At 40.3% G+C, this 12,472-nt stretch overlaps 1 protein-coding gene across 1 annotated transcript in view; it reads right to left on the reverse strand.

Annotated features, from left to right (window-relative positions):
- Positions 1-6,477: 6,477 nt before the first annotated feature.
- The window catches only part of TOX (thymocyte selection associated high mobility group box), a 292,831-nt gene continuing 286,836 nt past the window's right edge, over positions 6,478-12,472 (reverse strand). The window contains exons 8-9 of the mRNA XM_026516437.4: positions 7,841-7,992; positions 6,478-7,485 (exon numbers count right to left, since the gene is read on the reverse strand). Coding sequence (XP_026372222.1) covers positions 7,449-7,485; positions 7,841-7,992 — 189 coding nt within the window. The 3' untranslated portion in view covers positions 6,478-7,448. The remainder of the gene's footprint in view (positions 7,486-7,840; positions 7,993-12,472) is intronic.

A 12,472-nucleotide genomic window follows, 5' to 3' on the forward strand; every position in this document is an offset into this window, starting at 1 on the left:
AGACCCGACAATGAGTATTAGGACATGGCACTTTGCTATGGTACCATTTCTGCGTGTTTGAAGCTCACACCAATAATGTGAAGTTTCTGGAAGGACTTTTATCCACCAACTACATGCCATGGGGATAGCTTCCTTACATTCATTGTTCTCTTTGGTGCTTGTGTCATTGCAGTGAGTCCCCAGAACAGTTTACTCCTTCTGCCCTTCTACTCAGTTTACTCCTGTGAATAATCAAAGAATTACAGGCCAGTGGGAGGCAGTCAGACCTATAATGCTCTGAAGAAAAGGCTTGCCAAATGTTCTCCAGCAAAGCATGGTAAGAATACACTAAAGTGATTTCCTCTGCTCCACCCTGGTCTTTCTTGAATTCTATTAAAAATAATGTTAACTTTCTTGGAATAGATGGTTGATGCTGTATTCTCTGAGTTTAACTGAATTAACAACAGGCGTGCTTTGACTCGAGTGATGGAGCTGCTCCTTTTGAGTAAGGTCTACCACCTGATCAAGTCAAGAGGGTGCATTTCTGCACAATCCGACCTTCGGCCTAATTTCTCAGAGTGGGCAGCCTCCTCCTGTGGTAGCTCTTGCCCTAGAAAATGGTCACATGAGTCTAGGGCTATTTTAGGATTTAGAACACTCTGGAATTTACAGTCACAAAGTAATTCTTAGGTGAATTCTGCACTCTGGATTTTCCTCTGTCCGTAGCCTGGGCAGGAATGAAAGCTTTCAGCCATAAGCTCTGCTCATGGGGTTCGGCAGAGCTCAGTGAAACACATATCTTGCCTTTTGCTCTCAATAGGGAGTCACTTCATTTCTCTAATTGGTAGTGAAGAATTAGTATGTCTCATCTACCTTTCACCCACAGTCATGGTGTGTGGAAAGAATCAGGAACAGAATTCTTGGTTGCCCATGGGGGGAATGGCCTACTGTCAGGGCTGAGAAGTGGGGCTCATTTACCTACACCTTTGAATTCCACGGGATGTGATCCCAAGCCGAACGTCAAGCCTCAGACTGCATTCATAGGCTAGACTTCCAAACAATATTATTTGGAGGTTAGACATGGACACACAGCCACTTTAAACGCCCAACCAGAAAGCTTGGCCCCTCGGCCAATTCCCTCCCCTTCCCGCTACTGCCCACAGAGTAACAGAAAGTGCCAGCAAGGGTTATGAGATGACACCGTCCTTTTGCATCTGCTCTGACAGCTTATTCCAGCCTGACGTGACTCAAACAGGTTGAGATTAATGCTCAAAAAAGCAGTCCTGGTGGAAAGACTAATGTGACTTTCCCCATAACACCGGGGTCTTTATAGCCGGATATTCAACTCCGTTGGAATGCCGTTCTTTCCATTGCCTTTATGACCGCATTTGGATTTGAAGTACTAGGTCTTTCTCCAGTACTAAACTCCACCTGCCCTTTCTTTCAGTCTTCAAAACATCCAGACCTGTCTTCTTCTACATAGGTTTCCACTGAATCAAAATGCAAGGTGTGTGTTTTACCGAGTGACTTGTCCTCTTTCCGAGTACTAGGGAGAAACCTCAGTCCCCATGAGCAAGATTAATGGCCGCTCCTGAACTTGCCGTCAGCATCCCACCATGAGCTCTGTTCCCGGCGCTATGGCCCAAAGGGCAAGTGCTGGTCTGAGGACACAAAACATTAGTTTTGGAAATCTGATGGCTTCAAACCTTTGATCGCCACTTTCTAACTGTCTTTAAAACCTTTTGCCTTGTAACAGTTGCAAGCTGTGGTTTTGTTGTCTGTGTGAGGTGACTAACAGCGCTACCACTCTCTATGTGGGGGATGTATTCATCCAGCACCCAAACCACCTACTGACTTCCGGCACCTCTTATCAGCTAAGCCATCAGCCACGAGCTGACATTTCAGCGTTCAGAAGCTCCCCACCCCCACCTCAAAAAGAAAAAAAAAGTGACAGGAGGAGAAAAGGGCTAATTTGGCAATAGTTTGCTCTTGCTGTTTGGCCTGGAGAAAGACATTCAAAGTGGTGGAAGACTGTTTAGTAACAGCTGGCGAGCACCAGTGTGAGGCTGATTTTCAGATATGACAGGCACTTACAGGAATGCTGCCAGATACAGCTGTTTAAAAGCCTTAATAAACAGCAAGTCAATACTAATCTTTGCCAAATTAATCTTTTCCCTGACAGCCCATCAGAGCAATTATGCTTAGGCTTATTGTAAACACACAATTGTCAAACAGGGACGCTGAAGCCTTTAAAATACTGTAGTTTGGTTTGTAGTCTCTCTTTAGAAGGATTTGTTTTTTCTTCTGTAGAATGGTAAGTCTTTCCATTTTATTTTTTGGTCACTATTCATACTTTTTTTTCTAGCCTCAGGTCCGTGTGAATGAAATTCCATTTTCAAATGTCTTTGCTAGCAAGCTGTTAATACAATGTGAAATCACGACAGTCGCAGGATTCGTGCTGGTGGGTTCCTTTAATGAGGCGCAACTGTGACCAGTGCAGAAATGTCACATGACATTGTCTTCTGTTGTCTCCAGGTCCCAGAACAAGAACTTCATCTTTATATCTTACCTCTGCCGTATAGTCTGGTTCTGGGTACATACGACAAGATACTAACTAAGAAACAAGAAGGCAAAGTCTAACATCTCTGTAGGAACATGTATTGCAAGGTATGTGTACGTTGGTTCAGAGGTCTCTCTTCCTCCTGGCCTTCCTCCCTTGTGACTGGTGACATCAGGAAACCCCCTTGTCCCCCGCCTCCCCACTAGCCCCGTGCCCTTTCTCCAAGCGATAGTCTTGTGTAAGGATTTGGAAACTTCTCTGTTAGGGAAGCTTTTTCCATGATGGTCCCCGGTTCTAAATCTCCTTTTGGGAGTCTTAAAAGCTAGGACCATTTCTTCTTAGCTTGGCATAATTTAGGCAAAGTCCAGGAAGTATGATCTTTTATTTATTTCATCAAGTCACACTAGCACTTAGCAATCGGAAAAAAAAAAATCAGCATACTGTTCATCGATGTTTTAATTTAGCATTCCCTACACTTGTCTCCTGAAATTTCTCTCCTGCACTCAACACTCCTACTTGTCTAGCACCTTTTTTCTCCTTTGCTTCTTGTTTTCTTGATGTGACTAGTGTGTATTCTATCTCTTACTTTTGCAACTAGAAACTCCTGTTCAGTAACATAGACCAAAAAAAACACAAAAGGCACAACTCATTTTGAAATTCTTTGTTATCTTTTTGTAAGCTTAGATTTCTTAATGGAAATTTTCCATTCTTCATCACTCCTAATGCTTGTCTGCAGTATCTGATTCCCTTCTATATTTAAAGAGCTTTTAAATCATCAAGTAAACATCACACAATTCCTGTTGAAGATAATTTGCGATGTCTCACTGATCTTTCTACATATCATTGCATTTATTGTGCACCTACTATGTGCTATGACATTCTGGAACTTAAGAAATTATGCTATTTTAGGAAAATAAAGAGAAATTTGTACTGTGGGGTGACTGACTCATGAATTCACCTATCAGGTAACTCAGTGCAATGAGCATTTGGGGGTTAAACTTATCATGTGAATTCTGTATCTTGCCTTGCCACTATTTCAATCAGTCATCAACAGAAGAGATGAATGTCTGTTTTTCTATTGTTACCTTAAAATGAGAGTTATGAATGCAATGAGAAAGTGAAGCTCAAATCCCCTTTCAACAAATAAACATTAAGAGAACATCTGTGTATAACAAAAATGTTAGGATGTTAATTTGGGATTTACTGGAATCTGGTAATTTAAAATATTCTCAATTTAATGTAGCTGCCTGTGACTGGTTTTAAGTGATGTACCTTGCAAACAAACAAAACTAATTACTTCTTTGAGTATTTTCCCCTAGGACTTGGTAAAGAACTTCTAGGGACACCTGGGTGGCTCAGTTGGTTAAACGTTTGCCTTCGGCTCAGGTCATGATCCTAAGGTCCTGGGATCGAGCCCGCATCAGGCTCTCTGCTCAGCGGGGAGTCTGCTTCTCCCTCTTTCTGCCTCTGTGGCTCCCCCTGCTTGTGCTCTTTCACTCTCTGTCTAATAAATAAATAAATAAATAAATAAAATCTAAAAAAAAGAGAAAAAAAGAACTTCTAATTCCATGTGAAATTGTATCTAATGTTATAGACCAAACCCCATCATCTTTGGTTCCAAAACACATTGGGTGGAACCATGTAAAATTGCCGTTTTTTATAGGCAAATGGGTCAAATACTGGCACTTTCTTATGACTCAATCAATTCACCTGTCAAACGAGTAGGGCAACTCTTTTGCAAAAGGCAAGAAGAGGTCCATGGAAAAAGGAAACTGAGTATTGATGTGTTTATTTTTTTCAATTTTGAATTTATGAATAAAAAATAATGTGTTAGTGATGAATCCAAGCCAGGACACACTGTTCCCTGGAGCCATGGCTCTCTGTGGACCACCCATGCCCCATTTCCGACGGGTTCTATTCCTTTAAGGCAAAAGGTGAAAAAAATCACAGAGACCAACTTTCCATTCTTAGCTACGTTCACTAATTTGAATAGGGAAGTCACTACTTGACCAATTTTCCATTGTCCACTCATTCAGATTTGAATGGGAATTGGGATTTTGAATTATTCTTTCTCATGTATGTTACAGACACAACCCTCTTCTAACTACCGGGACACTTTCTTTTTTTTCTTTTCTAATTGTAAGTTTGACTTTGGTATGTTGGTAAAGATACTATATGTCCCGCATTATGCTGAGTTTCCCAGAATGACTTTTTCCGAGGTCCGGGAACCCTGAGGAGTGCCATACTGGGGAACTCATCGTACACCATCACTGTTCCTTTGAGTTACAAGCTACAAGCTGCTGTGCCCAGGCCGGAGGCTGGCTTCCTCAGAGGGCAAGTTTTCTCAAGCAACACCTCACAGTACCAGAGCTCAGGTGGATGAGAGGGCATTCTCGGTGCTTCCAGAAAGAACATCTGGGGCTGTGGCAGGCCTTAATCCGTACTATGCCTTATCACTCCTGCCACGAAATTTACTTGGGATTTGTCTCCTGACTGGGTCTGTCCTTTAGAGACTGATGGACATCCAAATAGAATACGGTCACGCATGGTAATAATTTTTATTTACGATGCATTTTCTTTTATTTACATTCTGTTTTTTACCCTTTTTTGGTATCGAGTGTTAACACTCCCTCTATCCTGGTTGCACACCTGCTCTAGAAAAGCTGTAAACAACATTGTACTTCCCTGTACAAACTGCCTGTCAAAGTCAAAGCTGCTTGTTCTCATCCCGGTAATTACCTCCTCAGTTTAGACTTAATGCAAGTCAAAATTTTACTTTGTCATAATATAATAAATAAAAGACATTAGGTAATTAGTAGTGCTGGTATATTTCTAAAATACTAAACAGACAAACAATAAACTGTGAACTTAATCACAGGAGTTCTTATACAGTTTCAAGACAGGAAAATTAGAGCTCTCAGCTACAGTCATTTTAATAATCACATTGGATCTGCATTATTTATTAGTTATTACATGCTCAAGTGATTCAAGGTTGTACAATGCCTAAAATCATTCCAAAGCAAGCATACCTTTTGTCTTTTTAATTCTGACTGGATTACACAATGCATATATTTGTATTTAGTTAAATCGCTAAGTTTATTTCACACGTTCCATGAAAGAGACATCAGCCATCCTCTTGATTTCCAAGCAAACTAGCTTTCTTTATGCAATCCCCTGTGAGGGAGTAATTTGCTAGCTCTTTCTGATATAAAAGCTATGCAGACCTTCAGCCAGATTCTCAATGCTTTTGGTTCCCTAGCAAATCTCTGATACCCTCAGAATTCTCTTGAAGACTTTGGAATTCTGGAAAGAGAAGTGGCTTGGAGAGACACAAAAGACAGCGAGAATCTCAATTTCTGTCAATAGCTTTCAAATTCAGAATGCTTTCCTTTTTTTTTTTTTTTTCCATTTTGCTGTCTGGTTACTCACCTTTCATTTGGAGACATTCTTGACAGTACGCTTTCCCTTCCTACCCCACCCCTGCTTTAATTCCTAAATGTTTTCTGGATTTTGTGAAAAGCATGCAGCTTAAGGAATTTTAGTTGATTCGCCTTCAATGTTTTTTTTTTTTTCTTTCTTTGTCTCGGAGGAGAGGAGTTTACAGGATTGACTAAAACCAGCTGAGAACCAAGAAGCAACCCTTTTCAGATAGAGAACCCATCTGTTTAGTCTTGGAGCTTGTGTGATTTTTAGGGCAATTCTCTGTTGTAGAGTATGAAGAAAGAAAGTTCTTAAGTATCAGTTTTTTGTTTGCATCAACCAATGAAATGTAGAAATAAAGGATTGGTTACTTTAATTTGCTGCTAAATGAAAAGTAGGTTTGGCTTTATTCATGTCACCGTAAAAACTAAATAATAAAGTCTTCACACCAAGCGTGATTTTTTTTTTTGCCAGCAAAAGTTAAAACATCAAAGAAACCTCTTTCGAATACTAACAAATTTACTTACAAACACCTATATTTATTATTTCATAAATAGGCGCAACAGGTTCCATAAAAAAAGATTAAATACAGACACAGTATGAAGAAACAATAATACAGAGCCATATGTAAAGGTTATAATTTAGCTGTTTCCAATCTGTTTCTGCATCTAATAAAATACCAGGTAAGCATTTGGCAGTTTTATACATAAAAGGACTTAAATGACATTTACTAACCATTACACAAAAAGTGATACAAAAAAGCAATTTTTTCTGCAGTACAAAATAAATGTGTTTGCGCTTCCCTTAACACTAGTTTCTTTTTGTCTGGTCAATGAGACAAAGCCAATTCTGTTTTTAAATTAAAATCATTTGGGAATACGTTTTTTTTTTCTTCAAATATTTTGAAAATATAGAACTATTAGTCCGTTGTTTTAAAAATGAAGTAAAAATATGAATGTTTGCCAATTTAACCCCTATTGTGAAATCAATAAACTGGAATGAGCCAGTTTCAAATTACAATTTAGCTACAAAAACATTCACATTTTATACTCTAGGAGAGTGTGACATAGATGCTATTTACAAACTTGCTATGATTGCTACATCAAGCCATTTAAAAAGTCTTTAGTAGTTTCATATAAACACCCATTATGAAAACCAATGGAAAATCCAGGACTTTTATCCGAGACATCTACAGTCGCTAAGGCAGTTACTATAGCGCAGCACTTCACAGCAAAAAACCAACATAAAATCTGAATGGTCCAAATTTCCTTCAGGGAAGAAGAAAAACAATGTCCATAAGGGATTAAAAAAATAATAAAGAAGCATGACTATTTCTTCCAGAGTGGGTGACCCACAAGCTCAAATGGTCCTAAGTGCTTAGCAACTTGTATTTTCTAATAAAATGGAGAACTGCCTTGGCTGTACAAAGCAATCCACGGTGAAAAGACTTCCCTGAATTCCTCAGTGGAAAGAAGAGGTGTTCAGACTTTCAGGTAAGGTACAGTGCTTTGTCCCTCTGCATGCCCCTGTGTGAAGAGAGAACAAACAGTGCCTGGTTAGGAGACTAGGGCTACAGGTGACCGCGGGGGGGGGGGGGGGGGGGGACGACGACACTAGCTTGAAGGATGGAGTGGTACCCTGGGAAAGGGCCCAGGTACGTCGAACAGGGATCTAAAGGCATTTGTTTATTCTTGGAACAACTAGAACTGCTTTAAAATTTCTGGGTTGCTGCCTACTGCTTTCCAGAACATGGAACCGTTCCAGACGATCTTTAAGAAAGCAGGGAGAAAAGACGGGACCGTTCCATCTCCTAGGGAGCCGGGCGCACCGAGCATGCTATGAGAGCTGTCCACCACCAGGTGGCGATGACCCGCCGCTTACCCACTACTACAGTAGTCGTTATTCCAGTCCACCGGCTGCGCGGGAGGGTTTCTGCACCCAGAACGCACATACTCCATTGCTTGGGTTACCACTTGTGCAGCTGTGGATGTAGGATTGATTATAGTCTGATAGTCGGGTTGAAGAGTAAATCCCTGAAAGGGAAAGCAAATCCACAAATAAGGATCAAAATGCCTTTTTAGGAAGAAAAGCCCCTAAATATTTATCCGTTGTTTGCAAACACACTCCTGCCTTCTCGCTTGTATCTTTGCAAGGGTAAACGTATCCTGAGGGCCCAGAAAACTTAAAACAAAGGTAGAGAAGACGTGCCCACGACCCTATTCTTCTTACCTTTGCTTCAATGAACCATGTGTGCGAAAACCTTTAATTATATACTCTTGAGCAGATAAACTGAATTGAGAAACAAAATATGGAGAAGCCAACTCAATCAGAACAAAGGGAAAAGGACCTAACTCCTCAGTTTATGTTTTCTATCAAACCTATGGATACATTAATAGTTAATCCCCAGAATATGCAACAGAATCTTTTTTGAAGGATTCAGGCAGCAGGTGGCTGAGTGTTTTATTAGACTACACCTATTCACATATTGTTCTCGAAACCCGTTTTCTTCATTCAATCACAAAGGGACCATCTGCTTCTTCTTTTATTTGTACTTCTTTCTCAGCTAAAAAATTTCAACCAAAGCTTTTTAACAGTTGTTGGACTAATATAAGGAAAGAGATTCAAAGCAACTTGCCACCGGAAAACACAGAGAAGGAAAAGTGTAAGACAGAGCAAATATTTTTTAATTGAAAAGTCTATTAACTGGCAAATAATCAGACTTCAGGAAGATTCCTCTAATACACTGGTATGGTGAAGTGTTGACTTTTAATCCTTGCAAAGCTATTAAAAATTCAAGGACAGAATCTCTGAAGGATATAGCTGTATCTGGTAAACAAAAAGCATTATACACTAAGATTTATTTTTAGCTTATCTGGTGAATTCAAGAGCAGCATAAGCAAGCTTTGCTGGAAATGACCAAAAAAGCAACTTAATTAATCTCGTGGTTGTCTCTTTCTGCTGTGGATTTCATACATGGTTTTTAACCACAGAAAAATCAAGAGATTTAAAAATGAACCTTTCCGTATTTACTTGCGGGGAGCTTTGGAAGGCATAACACTGAGTTTTTACTGTTTTTCCTTCTGTTTTTGTTTTAACTCAGCAGAATGATCAGAAGATTGATTTTTTAACTAAGGATATTTCCTTAGACTTTGATTTGTGTTTCAGTATCCCTTGGGTAAACACTCAAAGGTACCTATTATCAAATGTCCTCAATTCTCCATTTTGGCTTTAAGATATTAAATTATTTTCCATTCCAGTGATAAAGACTGCAAGCCAGTGTCCACACTAACTCCCACCAAAACTGTGGATGAAAGACAAACCTTTGGATGATTACAAACACATCACTGAAAAGTAGATAATTCAGTCAGCCTGGCTATTTGACCTCACACAGACTAAAAGGAAAAGAATATTTCCTCATTTTACAACTGGTTTGTGGAAAATGAGTATGTTTGTGTAGACAACACCTGCAGCTCAAGCTATAAACATTTTCCAAAAGAGCTAAGTGAAAAATAAGAGGTATAACTGGATGCTTGGCTTTCCAGTCCTTCCCAGGCTGATTTCCTTTCTTTGTCGAGGCTATGCTATAGGTCTGTCACACAAGGAATCCCACTGGCTTCGATGAAATGTATTCATTCCATTTGGTCTTATAATATTATCTTTTTTTTCCTTAAGTAGGCTCATACCCAGTGCTGAGCCCAACGCAAGGCTCGAACTCATGACCCTGAGATCAAGAGACCAGCCGAGATCAAGAGTTGTCTGCTCAACTGACCGAGCCCTCCTATAATACCGTCTTTATGGGGCTTATCATGCAGCTTGCTTAACTTCCTTCCTTAGTGTCTAGGGTGATACTGGGCAAACAGCGGCACAAAGCTCCTAGAGAGAGGAGTTGACTTCCATTTTCGTCCCTGTCATAAGGGCTCTGACCATGGGCACTGGAGACCAGAGAGTGTTTGCATTGCTTACTGTATATTCTCAGGGTGTAGTCTGTAGTAGTGGCTCAATAAATCATCTCTTCCAGTGAATAAACTTTAGCACACACTCCTGTTGGGAAGGCATGGGGGTGTGTAAATGTGTAAATGCCGGGGCTTTCCTATCATTCTAATGTAAAGTTCTTCATACTGGGTTTTTGCACAATGGACAGAACGTAACCTAAAAGTCAACAAGTGTCAAAAAAAAAAAAAGAGTATTTGGAAATACCTTTAGTTTAGTTAGTTGAAGGCATGACAACATACGAGAGAGCAAAAACCAAATAAAAACAAACCAACTCCCTTCCACCCAACCCTACAGAACCAACAGCAGAAACCACCATTGTTTTTTTCCCATCCAATGAAAATGGTTCCTCAAGGTTGGGTGAGAGACTATCAGGAGAACACTAACCTTTGAGCTATTAGTTTAAGATTAAATGGGTAACTTCAGTGTATAAACCCAGAATGATGTGTCATCGACAACGTCCAAAGATTTAAAATTCAGCTAACCTCACTGCCTAACTTTAAGATCAGTAACATCCCAGCAACTAAGGATCAGGAAAAATACAAGTAAAGCCTGAAGTAACACTGTTTTACTTGCTCTGGATTCGGACAAGGCAATATCCTTCTAACACTAGTAAAGAGGTGCTGAGATGGAATCTAGAGCTAAGTACATTTTGATTATTGATGTAAATATGAAACAACAATGGTGATATACATTTTTGGAACATGTTTGCTTAGCGGTCTAATTAAACAAGGCTGAATATTTTGCATTTTAATGCTCAAGAGAAAAATCACCAACTGTTTTGTAGCATGCCTGGAATTTTAAATTTCATTTTCTGGTGCCGGATTGAAATAAAAATAGAAAACGTGATAAAGATTGATCTGATGTCAGAAGGGACATTTGCTCTTTAATTAGATTTCGGTAGCCCTAGCAGTTTTGTTGTGCCACAGAGCAGGTCCTAAAAAGCCTGTAGCACAACCAAACAGTGATCCTCATATCCACACTTTACTGGGAACTAATTTCATTTCCTGCCTGTCTGGAGAGGTATTTTCAACAGGCATCAATGTTTTTGTCTTCACAACTGATTTATTCATCAATCTCAATGTGATTTTTTTAAACCTTTAAATTACACCCAAATCCTAAAGCAGCTGTTTATTACACGAGGAAATTGAAAATCTGTCTGTGTGATATCATACAAAGATTTTTTCTTAAGGTTATAAAGGAAGTTGACAGATATTAATGATTTTTTTGCTTGTGACCTCATTCGACAATATAGTGAGCAGAAAGAAAGGGAAGAAAACTGGACTTTAAAAAAAAAGCAGCTCCGTGGGTTTGGTGTATAAAATATTATTCTAGAAAAAAATGGAACTATTATTCCTGGAGGACTATACAATCGTTTTTGTAGGATATATTCATTTTTCAGAAGGATAATAAAATAGCTAAAGTAATACTGAAATATGAGACTATTTAAAAAATACGGTAGCCATTACCTTGCTTTCTCTTTCTCTCTTTTTCTTTTTTTCATGTTTGAGTATGTGAACATGGCCTCCACACCCAGGAAGCAAACATCTTCAGGATAAAGGTCGTTTGGATGGTGTATCAGACAGGTGAATTTCACCCACAGCCTGGTTCTACAGCCACGGGCTAAAGACCAACTTTCAGAACTTGAACATTGGCCCGACAGACTGTTGTGATTTTAATAAATGGAGTGACATCATGGCTGATGGATCAATCCTGATTTTAGGATTATCAACTTGTTGGGGCTGCCAGTCCTCTTTTTTTTTTTTTTTTTAAAGATTTTATTTATTTATTCGACAGAGATAGGGACAGCCAGCGAGAGAGGGAACACAAGCAGGGGGAGTGGGAGAGGAAGAAGCAGGCTCCCAGCGGAGGAGCCTGATGTGGGCCTCGATCCCAGAACGCCGGGATCACGCCCTGAGCCGAAGGCAGACGCTTAACCGCTGTGCCACCCAGGCGCCCCGAGGCTGCCAGTCCTCTTAACCGGAGGATCCAACTCCAATGACCTGCCCATGACCCGGACCTCATTCCCCTTGGCTCTCCTGTAAATCACTGTACTCCCCACTGGCCTCTTTCCCAGGTCCCAGACCAGCCTCGCTCCTCCCCAAATGGGTCCTTCCAGCCTGGAGCCTCTTTTCCCTGTTTCTGACCTCGGCTGGTTTTCCCCGCCTACTCTTCCTACCTCTTTTTTTTTTTTTAAATAAGAATTTATGTATTTTATTTTATTTATTTATTTGAGAGAGAGGGAGAAAAAAAAATGAGAGAGAAAGCAGGAGCGGGGGCGGGGGAGGGGGGAAGCAGACTCTCTGCTGAGCGGTGAGCCCGATGGGGGACTCAATCCCAGGACCGTGGGATCATGACCTGAGCTGAAGGCAGACGCTTAACCGACTGAACCGCCCAGATGCCCCCCACACCTTCTGATTCATACAGGCTGCTTCCTCTTGTCAGCCTTCACGTGTCTGTGCCAGCCCTCAATAGGGGCCTTCTTTATCCATTCCAGTTGAAGGCTCTATTTCTCCACACACT

This window comes from Ursus arctos, unplaced genomic scaffold, assembly GCF_023065955.2.
Source record: "Ursus arctos isolate Adak ecotype North America unplaced genomic scaffold, UrsArc2.0 scaffold_6, whole genome shotgun sequence".
In the NCBI taxonomy this organism is placed as follows: domain Eukaryota; kingdom Metazoa; phylum Chordata; class Mammalia; order Carnivora; family Ursidae; genus Ursus; species Ursus arctos.